The sequence below is a fragment of the Populus euphratica genome, unplaced genomic scaffold (genome assembly GCF_000495115.2).
Source record: "Populus euphratica unplaced genomic scaffold, PopEup_1.0 scaffold875.1, whole genome shotgun sequence".
NCBI classification, from domain to species: Eukaryota; Viridiplantae; Streptophyta; class Magnoliopsida; order Malpighiales; family Salicaceae; genus Populus; species Populus euphratica.
In genome coordinates, this window is record NW_011500733.1 from 57,899 (window position 1) to 72,803 (window position 14,905).

Genomic DNA, 14,905 nt, shown 5'->3' on the forward strand with positions numbered 1-14,905 from the left:
TAGCAACTATACCAAAAACTTGACACGACTAAAAAATTGATGTCTTCTCCCAAGTGCAAGAGTGTCGAAGTAATAAATAACCTAGCAAGATCGAGATCGAACCACATGGAGGTTAACTATATAAATTATAAATCACAATAATACAACAACAACAACATAATAAAGAGAGCTTTGAGATGTGATATTGATATAAGGATTAAAAAATGATAAACTTTTTTTTATCAAAGTTAGAGGATTCACTAATGGTATAAACTCTTATTACTCAATTGGAAACCATATACAAAGAAGGTTCCAATAGGATTGTAAATTATTAACATAATTATATTAGTTATCTTATTCGAATAATGCTAATACTTGTAACTGTTGTCAGGTATTCATGATTATAACTTATATTAACAACAAATCAAGTTCCTTCCATAGCTATGTGTCGGTTATGAAAGTGCCAAATATTTATTGTACCAAGGTTATATAACACAAATTTAGATTAACCATTTAACAAGTAAAATATTAAGAGTGAATAAGATAACAAATACAAATCATGTTAATATCAAACATTAAAGTCCATGTTGAGTTTATACTATACTTATTCTTACACCATTAGTGTAACCTTTTCACCTTGACGTGATAAACTTAGCTAAATATAATGAAAAAGAGAAACATAAATAAACAAGATAAGAACGTAAATAGGATATAAGTTAACTAAATAAATGAAATGAAATGAGAAGTATAAACAATATATTAATATAAGCAAAACTTAAGCATTACAATAAAAAGAGAGCAAGAATACAATCTTAATATGAAAATCAAGATGCTTAAATGCATGACAAATACCCCCTTTTATAGGCTAAAATTAGAAACTATTGATTTGATGACTAATTGTTGAGTAGGTGGCCACATCTTGACTTACTGACAATCCTTATCTTCTTGTCTGTCAAAAACGTCATTGCTAACATCAAAATGAGAACAAACTTAAATAATTAAAGTTCTAGGAAATTGTCTCAGATTTTCAGGAAAAAAATTTGAGATCATTTAGACTTCTAGAACTTGAGATATGGGCTAAACACTAAATAACATCTAAGTTGTTGGATATATTCAAACTTCTCTATTATTGCTAAGATTTGGACTTTCATTTAGCAGAATTGAGTCTTGTCTTCTCATGAATGTTTTAGGCCTATGTCTTAGCTTTCTATCCATATAGATTAGACCTAAATCCAAGATCTACAGCTTCAACTATGACTAATGACTGAACAATGTTACAGTTTGGGTTGAACCAGCATCTCTTTTCAAAGTTTGATTCATTTTGTCCTTTCAATTTCAGTACTTAAACTCATTAATCAATCTTTTTATTTATGTGATAGGCTTGCATTTAAGATAAATATTTACCATATATTAAAGGTATCTTATGGTATAAACTTGTTATTATAAAACATGCTTTAGTTAAGGTGACCTTGCCCAATCTAATTACTTTCCATTTTCTTGTTTTCTTTAATTTTGCATATTAAAACAATACAAACCAATGACAATCCCATTTAGGTAGCTCTAGCAATGTGGGCCGCCCAAATTAATTGTTTTTTTTTAAATGTTTAGCAGTAGTAACATATTATATTCCACGAGCACTTGTTATATCAAATAATTATTTTAATTTAAAATTTAAAGTTATTTAATGATATTTAAAGAATAGTGTTATATTATTCTTTAACATATTCTCTCAAGTAAAAAGTTTTTAAACTTGAAACTTGCACAAACTCACACTACTTTGTACTTAGTTTTATTATTTAGAATGAAAATAGTGAAATTCAAACTCATAGATGTTTTGTTATCAAAATTGTGATAGAATGTCAAAGAACTTTTCAACCTAAAAGTTAGGTTGTTAGACATTATGTTTCTACTTGCATTTTAAATGTGCATGTGACATGAAAAAATTATCAAATTGATGTTTTTTTCTTTAGTAATTTTTGATAGTTTGGATATACTGATCTAAGAAATAAAAAACACATAAACAAATTATTTTAATATATTTTTAAGCGAAAAACATTTTTAAAAAACACATTGCATTATGATATCATACACTTAAGTTCTTAGGTGAGGGCTTAAGATTTGATTTATATTATTCTTTAACACATCCCTTTAAATGAAAGTCATTTAAGTTTGTAACTTGTATTAACTCATATTACCTTGTGCTTAATTTTATCAACTAAAATAAGAGTAACCAGATTCAAACTTGTGACAGTTTAGTTAATAAAATTTTAATACCATGTTAAAAATAAAAAAAATATTATTATAAGAAACTTTATTATTATGATATGTCATCACAATCAACTAATTACCAAGTGTATATAGGAAGATAACTAAAAATTATAAAAATAAATTATAATATTTAATTATTTAAAATCCTTGATTTATTATTCGGTGAAGTACTTGATTTTCTTCCTAACTAATGATTAAATTGATTGGATTTTAATAGAAAATATATTATTTTAATCTATTTTCTTAACATACCCTCTCAAACTTAAAGATTGTATAAAAATCTTCATAAGTTTAACAACTATATATAAATATAATACTGATATGTTGATGAACATTTTAAAAAATAACTTAATAGGCCAAGGCTATTAAAGCCAATAACAATTATAGAAAAAAAATTTTATGGGATAATATATAACTTTTTGTGGGCCATAGAAAAATCCAAGTGAAATTTTACTCGAGCATGTAGCTTGAAAAACATAACATGAAACTATTACTTCATAAACAAGAGATGCTAGAAAAGACATAATAAATGGTCTTCAAATTATGATTCCAAGAGCAACAAAAATACAAGGCTAGTAAATTATAGGATTAGAATTTAATTCATCGGAACAAATATGGGCTGATAATGATAGGAGAAAATGACAAAAAAAAAAAGAGAAAAAGAAAAAAATGAACAAAAAAAAGTAATAAAGATTAAAAGAGATTAATGGATGGTAGTTAGCCGTGAGTAATTGCGCTAACCGATGAATAAAAAAAATTATTTATAATTTATATTAAAAAAATCATATCAATTCAAAAATTTATTTTATTATATAAAATTTTAATAATAATTTTATATTAGTTTTTAACATGATATAATATTAACATGATGAACAAATAACCATCTTGCAAACCAAAACCAAAAGGTAACCCTAACCCACCATAAGAGGAAAGCTCCTTGTGCATGGTTGGAAAGGAGCCATACACGACCAAGAAAAAACCAACCCTTGAGGGGGATTGATTCGCAACGGGTTTTTAGTAAAAAGGATTGTCCAAATCTTGAGGGCAAAACGAAAGACCATGTGGTTTTAAAACTCAGTTAAGGTCGCCAATTACGCACGTGTCGTAGCGAACTAGTCTTACTAATCATCCTTCTCATTTTCAGGCACTTTTCTTGTCTACTTTGTACAAAGAAAATAAAACCGTACAGTTTGGTACTTGTATTTTTCAACTTCTCCTTGACCACTTCCAAGAAGCCTTCAATTCTGTGTGTGATATTGTCATTAAATAAATATATATGCAATCTTTCGAGAGATGAATTCGAAAAAAACACTGTAATATCAACGTTTGCCCAATCAAATATTCATGTCGAGTACAATAATGGTCCAAGTGGCATTGTGGGGTCTGTCTGAAGTGGCAGGATCCAACTTGCGGGTACCGGAAAAAACTGGACAAGAGAGGATTCAAGTAAAGGATTGAGTTCTATCCACCTGGGACCCACCGAGTCCACAACTTCTTTTCTTTAAAGGCTGAGCGTTGCTTTTAGGGGCGAGGAGAGGAGAAGAGATCCTGTATTGTGGAATTTCAAGGCAGCCCTCTTCTCTAGCCAAATCTATCTTTTCCCGCAACATAAAATCATCCCTTGATTCTTTCTCCCTTTTTTTCCTCCCTTTACCCAGATAGTAGGAACTGACCATTACCCGTTTGTTTTTAACTATGAGTTCTCCATTATTGTATGCTGTTGTCAGTATCGTGTCGTGTTTTTTTCTTGTGGCCACCTGATTTTCTGCTCCCCGTTTGGTTTAAAGTTGAGCTAAATATCTTCTGGGCTGTCCATTTGCACTCTAGAAAGTTTTGATTTTTTTGAGGTCAGCTGCTTTTGGGTACTTGTAAAATTTGTGTTTTCGACAATATTCTTTTCATGTTCTCCTGTTGTTTGTTTTTGGTTTTCAATCTGAAGATTTGCTTTTCATGAGAGTCACTCGAAAAAAATTGTAAATTCTTCGTAGAGTAGCAGCCTTTTGTCATATGGCCTAGCCTGCTCTCTCGTTTTTTTATTCATGGTTGAATTTATCCTCCAAGCTTGCTTTCTGGAACTACGTTGATATTTGGGTACTTGTACAATAGAGCAAATTCAAAAGGCATTGCTTTTTAATTAAAAAAAGAAAAAATATTTGATTCTGGGTGACCCACTGTTTTAATTTGCTATCTAGATAGGCATTTTTTTTAATAGTGAATCTTGCTTAAAAAGGATGGTGTTTGGATATTGCTGAAAGAATAAGTATATTCGTGTAGAGCAAAAGAAAGTGGAAAATGAGAGGGGCAAAGGATGAGGAAAAGATGATGAGTCCTATGTTTCCAAGACTTCACGTGAATGATGCAGAGAAAGGAGGGCCGAGGGCACCTCCAAGGAATAAGATGGCCCTGTATGAACAGCTCTGTATTCCTTCTCAAAGGTTTAGCTCTGGGTCAGGGTCCATGCTGCCTGTTCTTCCTAAAAACGACAGCAGCTTGGCCCCTTCAATCTCCTCAAGCTATGTGAGTTTGATAACTTTTCTTTCTCTTTCCCCGTCTGAATTTATCTTATTTTGGTCAGTAAGTTTGACAATGATACACCCTTGCTTCATGTCTTTGGTAAGCATCTACGCAATTAACATCCTTAGATTCTGATTAATATGAATTACATGCTGCTTTCGCCTCAGAGCATGGTGTTGGTTCATGTGGTAGTGTAGCTATCTGTTGCCCCCACGCCGAGGAACCGGTTTTGTAGACTTAAATGTGATCTTAGGATGCCGTTTTGATTGTTTAGTTCATCTACTTTTGTGAACATTTTCATTTGGCTTATAGAATAAAGGAAGCCGTTTTGATTATTTCGGCCTTTTCATAATTTTGGCTTTGGGATATTTATTTCTGTTTTCAAAATGTATTCTTGTCTGGTTACTTTTTATTTTTATTTATAATGCTTTGGGTTGGTTTTGTTTTCATTGCAATGGCTATATGGTTGTGTATCATGAATTTCCGTACTTCTCTGCGACTTGTGTTGTTGGATTACAAATGAGTTATCTTTGTAGGGGACTGGCCATGAAAGGAGTGTTTTTACTCCAGTTAGTAACTCCCCAACACCTTTGCATTTGACTGAGAAGCTTTTTTATTATTCCTCTGGAGGAGTTAAGTCAAGCGCTCTGATGACAAGTCAGGAAAAATTTGTGGAAGTTACAAATGATCAAAACTTGAATACCTCTCGGCCATTGTCATTCAGTGCTACTTGCAATTCATTTCAATCACACAAGGTCTCCGACTTTAAGAACTTTTCATGGAAGAAGCTTGGAGATGAAAATGACTCTAGATTTCATAGCTCTGCCCAGTCAGGATCAAATCTTTATTGTAACAACAGTCAGCACAGTAAAGATCAAGAAAATCAGCATTGTTTGAACTTGAGCTTCTCTGTGCAATTTCAAAATACTACTGAAACCCAGAAGAAAAAAACTGGCACCATAAATGTAAAGGAAATAGACCATATGAGAATACAAATAGAAGACAATGGAAAAGTATTTGAGGCTTGCCAGAATTCCATGGAAAAATTTGCTACAGTCTCATCAATTAAAGATAAACCTTCAGTATCAAGCCCATCAGGAAAAATTAGAAGTACCAAATCATTAAAGCGAACATATTCATCTTCAAATCAAGAGTGTAGAAAGAATTCAGTGAATGTCCTCAAATGCTTACCTGGTACAAATGAACAGTTGAATCAAGAGCTTGCCACAGTGCCAGACAAGACTGTCATCGGGGATAATATTTTGGTGGAATACCGAGTTGTCACAGGCAAGGAAAATCCCTCCAAGGTGAGAAGTGAATTATATTCAAGGGCGTTGCTTCAAGATGATAACAGAAATCGTTGTGGGCTTGAGAAAAGAAGCAAGTACCGTGAAGACAAGCAATCTGGGTCGTTGAAAGCAGGAGATCTTGAAAGGAATGATGATGATGCAGAAACTTCCATGGTGGACTCCGTAACTGCTCTGGAGATTACTCCTGATGATGTTGTAGGAGTAATAGGTGAGAAACAATTCTGGAAAGCAAGAAGAGCCATCGTCAAGTAAGTATTCCCGTCAAATGGTTTTTATTTACATATGCTGCAGCTAATCAGCAATATGTTGTAATTTGGAGAACAAAAGGTATTTTGTTGTATCCATACCTGAGTTAAAATGGTGTTTTTGTAGTTATGCTCTTCAGTTGCACTAATTAGTTGGTCTGCATATGGCTCCAACTAGAATAATTCATCATGGTAATGTTGTAGCTGTTGGTTCAGTATGAATAGCATGATGCTCAAGGAACTTAAAGGACCTAAATGAAAGGAGTTCAATTTTATTGTCAGTCCACCAACAGTGTCCATTGCTCTTTGAGTTTGGAGTGCTCTATATATACTTTCACAAGGTTTACAGATTTTCTTCAGATTATTTTTTTGGCGATACCATTTGTTTCCTGCTGTGGACTTAAGTACAGTTAAACTCTCTCTCTCTCCCCCTCCCCTCCCCAATGACTGGTTCATCGCCTCACCATCTATTTATTTTTAAATTTGAATAGGTAAATTGGGTTAGATTGGTGACCTTCTCGCTTCCATCACACATATAAGCAATACAAATTAAACTTGTGGTTTTGAGCAATGAAGTAGAAGCAGCTAGTAGAAATAGATGAAATCACATGTGCCACACCTTGGTTTTTGGTTTAGATGAATATTCACTAAGATGTCTAAAGTATACTGCCGTCAGGATAAAAATGTCAGTAGACTAAAGGCTTACTTTTATGGAAGATTGACTTCCTCTTGAGCCATGATGGAGTATTCTGCTGCATTCCTTCTTTCACTAATATGTAGAACTGTGCCAGTTTTGGTTTTAGCAACTCTTTGAAGTGGATTTATACTTATCTTCTTCTGATAAAAAATTGGCTCCACGCACAGAAGTTACCTTCTGAGTTTTGAACATCTGAAAATCCTTTTCATGTTTGGGTCCTGACTCATTTTGCAAGTATGTTAACATGGTAGATTTTTATTAATATTATGGAAGAATTTCTTATGAAAAAGCTTTTCAACATCCAACTATTTTGTTGATATGTTTAAGAAAGAAAAGCATAAGTGTTACCTCTATGATCCATGGCAGAAAAAAGTTATTTCTTCTACGATTCAGACTGATTGCATTTACAATTCTGAGAAAAGGAACCTACGAGTTTCAATTACATCTGAATCAAGGATTTTTTTTTTGGATTTTTGTGAAAATATAAATATTGTTATCCCTTTTTGGTGTTCGGGTGTGCTTATCTGCTTTCTTGCCTGTAGTTTTCTAATGACTTGCTACCTATCTTGTCAGATGCTTCTCTTAATTGCATTCTTTGATAATGATAATGAGTAGAAAGACCTTTCATGATGCAAATTTATGAGAAGGAATGCTGCCATGTCTAGTTGGTTGCTTATTCTTTGTAAACCCATGTTCCGGTGAAAAAAGTCCAAACACCTTGTGAATGTGCTATGAAAAATTTAGGTTGTGGATGCCACTGATAAGGATGCTGAGTTTACAATCATCAGTTGGCATATTTTAGTGAATGTTCACATGGTAGAGAAACTTCTGTTTTATCCACAAAATCTCACAGCTTATGTGCAATTGAGTTGGTTCTTTTCAGTTAGGTAATGGGGCTCAATAGGCTAGCATATGATCTTGAAACCTCATTCCTTGCCAAAAAATACTTGGTGATTACCATAAGAAGGTGTTTCAGCTCAATCGTGATCTGCCTATATATTGTTCTATATATGATTGAATTTGGTTAACTAGAACCTGACCTCTCTTGAATATCGTAGAAATTAATTTTCTTCTTAGGATACTGGCTCGGTTGTTGGTTGTTAAGCTGTGCAATTGAGTTGGTTCTTTTCAGTTAGGTAATGGGGCTCAATAGGCTAGCATATGATCTTGAAACCTCATTCCTTGCCAAAAAATACTCGATGATTACCATAAGAAGGTGTTTCAGCTCAATCGTGATCTGCCTATATATTGTTCTATATATGATTGAATTTGGTTAACTAGAACCTGACCTCTCTTCAATATCGTAGAAATTAATTTTCTTCTTAGGATACTGGCTCGGTTGTTGGTTGTTGGATATGAACTCACATTTTTGTAATTATTCGGTATCTTGCCAAATATATGAAACATACAAATTGTGCCTTCTGTTTGCAATTGGAGAGGGGGAAATTGGTCACTCCAATTATATTCTATTGAGTGCTAACATTGAATTAGGAGGGAAAATTGAGGGATTGACAGTCATATTTGAAGCCATGCTGCTGATACCATCTGATGCTGGAACTGGTTGCTTAAACATTACAGTATAAGAAAATGTCTTCAATTTTCTCATGTACGGAAGGAATAGGAGAGAGGAAACAAGGAGGAGAAGAGGGATGAAAAGGGTATTGGAATAGATGAAGAGAAATAAGACAAAGATTTGTACTAAAGGGAGAAAACATTAGTTTCAATTCTCAATAATTATTGAGCTATCATTAAACATGATAGTAGGTGCCCTTATGATGAGATCCTAAAACACTATAAGAAATAGAATGAAGTCTTAAACCATAAATAAGTCCTAAATAATACTATCTATTACACACACACACACACACACACACACACACACACACACACACACACACACACACACACACACACACACACACACTAGAATTACTAGATTCTCTAAATAGCATGCAAATGAAGTAGAATTCAATTCCTGGCTTTCCTAGAATCATTGCTCTTAAAATCCTGTCTCATTTTCTTTCTAACAAAATATGTGATGGAATGGTAAGGATAGATTTCTTGGGATTCATATCCTCTCAAGAAAGCAATTGAGTCATCCTAGATTATGACACATAATGGGATTAAATTTATACTGCTTTCTGCTTCCGACATATCCAGCAGTTAAATGCCTGTATTTTAAGATTTCATAAGTTTCACATGAAAAGATACAATGGTATCGGTGATAAGCTCGTTCAATTTTTGGGTCATCGATCTGTTGCATGTGTCATTTTGTATGAAATTTGTTACATATTGTTCATGTCATGCAGCATTATTCTTCTTGAAATCTACTGGTCAGCTATATTCTAAGGCTTCTAGTGTGGTTGAACTGGGTTGGCTTGTTACTTCTGCACTTTTAACTTTTTGTCATGTTCCAATCCATTATTATATAGTTATTGACATGCTCCTTTCTTTTGTGCATTTTAACACATGATTGTTTTGAGTTTCCACTAGGGTGTGGATATCCCTGTATGTTTGTGTTTTAGGTTGGAATTCTATCAGATTCACCCTAGCAGTGTGTTTTGTCTTCAAATTTGAGCCCCATAGGTTCTGGTTGTTCATAATTGTGTGAAAGATGAACTGTCAATTAATTTTCCAAGGAAAATAGGACTTGTTACATCAGTGCAATTCATTTTGCTAGAATTATTAATGCAGTCATTATTTACCTAATAGTATGAGCTGATTTTCTGTCCATTCAGTGCTCGTGTAATTTCTAACTTTTGGACAATTCCAATATACATCGCTTTACGTGCTCTTTTCATCTATCTGAATTATTTAGTGATTTGCCCAACTCTTTTACTATATTTCAGTCAACAAAGAGTCTTTGCCGTGCAAGTATTTGAGTTGCATAGACTCATAAAGGTAAGCTGATAATTCCAGTTGTGTTTCTCTACCATAAGATATGTACTAGTTTCTTAATTATTTTGTTCCGTGAGGAAAATCTCTTAGCATTAATTGGAACAGGTTCAAAAATTGATTGCTGGATCTCCGCATCTATTGCTTGAAGATAACTTTTATGTGGGAAGAGCTTCCTTGAAGGTATCCCAGATCACCAAGGTACCGTCTAAGTGTGCCATGATTATTAAACCAAATGATCATTCACAAAAGCAGTCTAAGTGTGCCTTGATTGTTAAACCAAATGATCATTCACAAAAGCAGCATACGAGCGCTGACTTTGCAGGAGAGAATGTAGTTGGGAAGCTTCCCCTTCCTTCCACTAATGATGAAACTAGTAAAGAACATATTAGCCAGCGATCAAATTATTCAGGAAGCGCACCACCAGCTCCTGTGGCTACCATCGCCAAACCATCTCCATGGTCTTATCCACCACCAGGAAATCAGTGGCTAGTGCCTGTCATGTCACCTTCTGAGGGACTTGTTTACAAGCCCTATGCAGGACCATGTCCTCCAGTTACTAGATTCATGGCACCAGTTTATGGCAGCTGTGGTCCAATCAGCCTTGCTCCAGGTGGCGGAGACTTTTTGAATGCAGCATACAGCGTTTCAGCTTCTAACCATGAAGAAATTGGTATCCTTCCTGGAAACCCTCATTTTGGGCAGACTTTCTTTCAACCATTCGGCATGCCAGTCATGAACCCATCCATATGCGACTCTGCAGTAGAGCAGATTAGCCCTCACAATGGACCACAGTCAAAGGACAATCAGTTAGCAGTTGGAGACACTAATTTCAACATCCCTCTTCAGAGTTCATGTAACATGTCAAACCAGATGAGCAGAGTGATCTCCTGTTGTGTTGAGAATTTTCAAGGATCAAAAGAAAGTGAGATCCAGGGAAGTTCTGCAGGTAATCTCCCTAAGATGTCCAAATCAAATGCACTTCCTCTTTTTCCGATGGAACCAACACTTCAAGCATCCTATCCAAATGCACAAATAAATGAGCAGCAGGCACGTGTGATTAAGGTTGTACCTCACAACCCTAGATCAGCAACTGAATCAGCTGCCCGAATTTTCCAATCCATACAAGAAGAGAGAAGACAGTATGATTAGTTTGTTGGGAATGCCTGCGCTCCAGTACGAGGAAAATGATAGCTATTTAACAGTCTTGGCAGATGTATTTTCCTTTGTAATTTGTAATTCTACCATATATGTTACGTCTTGTAAATATATTGTCGAAAGAGAATTGTATGTGAGGCGATCCTCAATGTTTCAAGCAGGTTGTTTGCTTTGTCTTCGTATAAATAAATGCCTTCTGTTCTAACATCTCAAATGTTACCTTGGAAGAAGAAATGCAGATGGAAAATGTAATGTAATCCTATCTGTGAAAACCGAAACGGAAATGATACCAAACAGTCCTTCAATGGTTCAACCGTCATCGTCCAACATATTTCCTTCCTCTAGGCCAGGTGACACCATCCATGACATAAGATACAAGACCTCCATAGCTCACTTGAACAGTCCATGTAGCAAAGATTACGGATACAGCTAGCTTTACCGAATCCTGAAAGTCAAACTTCAGACTGGAGCCTCTGCTGAGAGCAATAGTCTTGCATCTTGGCAGTAAATATAGTGGTGATGAGCAAGGATCAGCAAAACTCTGCAAGTCGAACACATTCTACACCGCTGCAGACTTTTAAGTTTGTAATATCCATCTATATCTTGCACTTTCTGCGCAGAAGTTTCAGAATTTAGAGAACAGCTGTTGATTTCAACAACAGCACAGCCATCAGGAAGACTGCATACCACAACATGGCAAAGGTAATCTAGGTCACGGGCACATGTGACAGGTTTACAATGCGTGGGGCCACAAGCTTTAGCAGGAATTTATTCAACTTCATGTGCAAACCAGCACGGTATGGATCTGCAAAATTTGTCTCGTTAAAATGTAGATAAAAAGACTCAATGATCAGCATCTCCTTTGAAATAAGATTACATAATGATTATTATAACAGCTTGTAGAAAGTATCCTATATAGAACAGACTGGAGATTAAATATTCAAGCTCCCGACACCCCCAACTAGGTTGTATTGAGACTTGTACTAAATTACACAGAAATTGAACCAGAGAGTTACAGACCAACCCTGTTATGTCCTAAACCCCTTTATCATTACACTAAATGAAAAGGCCACTAACATAATTCTATCATACATGTACATGTCAATTCTTGCTGAACAATAATCAATTAGTTATCCAGGTTCTGTGTATCCTCAATATATCAGAATTTTATTCTTCACAACTTATAAATGCATTTCTGCAATATCACTGCCCTCGATCAGAATCAGACAACAGAAATATAGAATTTAATTGAACACTTCATGATAGCGCAGTGGTTGCCTGTTGACATGCTAATAATTAACAGGACTAGCCGTCGATAGTCTCAACATGTAATGATAGTCTCAACATGTAATTGGCAGCAAATGTCCAAGTATATCACATATTTTGCCAGTCTACAAATGTAGAAATGCAAAGACAAGAGGGATTCATAAACACGTTTTTCAAGGGATGAAACTTTACAAGAAATGCCATAGGGGATCAGATTTAGCAACAAGTTCAAAGGGAGTATAGTAATTCCTCCAATGTTTATATTAGACAAGAAAGAATATCTCATTCTTATATCATTAACTCTTATAAGAGAAGAAGTTTCATGGAATTAAACTTAATATTACAATACTTTTTCATAACACGTATTTAGATTATATTAGTATGTGGAGAATTGTAGGTGCTTGGATATTCATATAATTAATGTCATTAATACATTTACCAAAAACAACTAAAATAACACTATGAATTTAAATTTCAAAATTAATTATAATACTTCCCCTTAATTTTTAAAAATCTTTCAATCCTTGAATTTTTAAAATATATTAGAGGATCATTATGCAATATGTCGGAGGATTATTTTGTCGTGGCTGAAACACCTTTCTAATCACTTGTTGATAATAATAAGAACTTCAATGTCTTCTTCTTCTTCTTCTTCTATTTTTAACAGCCAAATTCCTGCCACTATTGTTTGAATTTTCCATCCTTATCTGGAAAAGATCTTTCTTACATTTTTATCTTAGCCACTCTTTTCATCATGGCTGCCTAATGTTATCTCATTGCCATCTTGTTAATATCCATTTCTTTAGTAATTGTATTTGCTTGAACATGGCTATTTTTAATGATTCTTCTTGCAGCTATATTTCTCGAGCTAAGCATCTTTCTTTTAAGATCACGGTCTTCAAGTGGCCTTTGTCTTTATTATCTTCTTCTTATCATGACTCATTGGATCATTTTCTATCTTTTTCCTTAGAAATAGCTCTCTCGTGCACAACACAACATCATCATATGTGCAATGACTCGTCAGCTTGTATCAAGCTTTTTTTGGACTTCTTCTATCTTTCTTGATGCAAAGTTCTAATTCTTTTGTTAGAGTTCACCAACTTGCAACTTTATTTTATTTTTTAAATGTCAATTTTTCATCCACTCTGTCGTGTCCACAATCCATTTATTATAGGGATTTCTCATTTTCTTCAACACGCATGCTCTAACTAATCTCACAAACACTTGCTACTAGATGAAACTAGCTTTGGTATCATTTTGTTAGGGCTGAACCTTAACTCGGGACTTCATAAAAAAAGAAAGAATACATCCACACTGTCGTGTCCACAATCCATTTATTATTGGGATTTCTCATTTTCTTCAACACGCATGCTCTAATTAATCTCACAAACACTTACTACTAGATGAAACTAGCTTTGATATCATTTTGTTAGGGCTGAACCTTAACTCGGGACTTCATTAAAAAAGAAAGAATATATATACCATTTTTATATCATGCAACTCTCGTTTCATGGACTTGCAACACTTTCATGAATCATATTTGTTAAGTATTAGTATATAGATGCTTGGATAATCAAATAATTAATGTTCTATATGTGTGTGTGCGTGCGCGCATATAGAATAACTAAAATGACATTTTACATTTAGAATTTGAAATTAATTTTAACACTTAAGACCGAAAGAGACCTGTATGGCTATAGCAGGTTTGTGACACAAGTTCGATATATTCAAGTACAGAAAGGGAAATAAAAATCATGCAAACCATACGAGGGGAAAAGAGAACGAAAAGGAGAACTGATGTCCAACAAGTTAGAAAAGTTTTTCAGTTTCCTTTCCTTCCCAGCAACAGACACTTGCACACAAAAACTAGCTATATTCTCCTTTATAAACAAGGGATAATCGAGTACAAGCTTACTGTTTTGCCACCATACAAGTACAAAGTCAAAGGACCTTTCGAAGGCTGGGAAGAAAATTAGGACAAGGGCATTGAATTAAAAATGCTATCGGTGTGGCTGTATTTCACAACACAACCGCATGGCAATCAATTGACTTGTCTTCTTTGTCGGTTCTGAAAAAGATGTCAGGTTTCTGTACTTATCCAACTTTAGCAACAATACACGACCAATACTTTACAAGGTTTATCGGAAGTACTAACCTTGTTTCTGTAATGGAATTGAATATAACATGGAATAATGGGCTTCATGATGCTAAACAATTATGGAACTTTGTCATAAGACTTTCCTACATGGATTGTCAGCTCAAGAACTGGCTGTTCCTCACAATTTTTGGTGTTTTACAACCAGCACAATACTCGAAAGGGGCATCTACAAGATCCCAATGAGGTGATATTGTCTTTACCTTGGTTACAAATAATTTCAAAAGAATAAAACAGCACAAGTAATAAGGAGGAGAAAAAAGAAAAGAAAAGAAAGACGTATGACACGACTAAAAAATTGATGTCTTCTCCCAAGTGCAGGAGTGTCGAAGTAATAAATAACCCGGCAAGACCGGGGTCGAACCACAAGGAGGTTAATTGTACAAATTATAAAAAAAAATTATAAAACAACAATAAC

The 14,905-nt window shown here is 34.4% G+C and overlaps 1 protein-coding gene across 3 annotated transcripts; it reads left to right on the forward strand.

Moving 5' to 3' along the window:
- The first annotated feature begins 3,705 nt into the window (after positions 1-3,705).
- On the forward strand, positions 3,706-11,270 carry LOC105116188 (protein EARLY FLOWERING 3-like). 3 transcript variants are annotated; one of them, XM_011013412.1, is made up of 5 exons: positions 3,706-4,764; positions 5,298-6,319; positions 9,863-9,914; positions 10,017-10,128; positions 10,177-11,270. In XM_011013412.1, exons 1-5 carry the CDS (start codon positions 4,540-4,542, stop codon positions 11,058-11,060), a joined length of 2,295 nt encoding a protein of 764 aa, XP_011011714.1. In that variant the 5' UTR covers positions 3,706-4,539; the 3' UTR covers positions 11,061-11,270. The 3 variants fall into 3 exon arrangements, with proteins under 3 accessions (XP_011011714.1, XP_011011713.1, XP_011011712.1); XM_011013411.1 differs by having other exon boundaries at positions 3,706-4,094; positions 4,522-4,764; positions 10,017-11,270; XM_011013410.1 differs by having other exon boundaries at positions 3,707-4,764; positions 10,017-11,270.
- The last annotated feature ends 3,635 nt before the right edge of the window (positions 11,271-14,905 follow it).

What these genes read in the sequence shown, in the direction of transcription:
- LOC105116188 (XM_011013411.1), top strand. Translation starts at nt 4,540, where the DNA reads ATGAGAGGGGCAAAGGATGAGGAAAAGATGATGAGTCCTATGTTTCCA. An exon ending in CTTCAATCTCCTCAAGCTAT is followed by an intron (nt 4,765 to 5,297) that starts GTGAGTTTGATA and finishes TTATCTTTGTAG; the next exon opens with GGGACTGGCCATGAAAGGAG. An exon ending in GCAAGAAGAGCCATCGTCAA is followed by an intron (nt 6,320 to 9,862) that starts GTAAGTATTCCC and finishes ACTATATTTCAG; the next exon opens with TCAACAAAGAGTCTTTGCCG.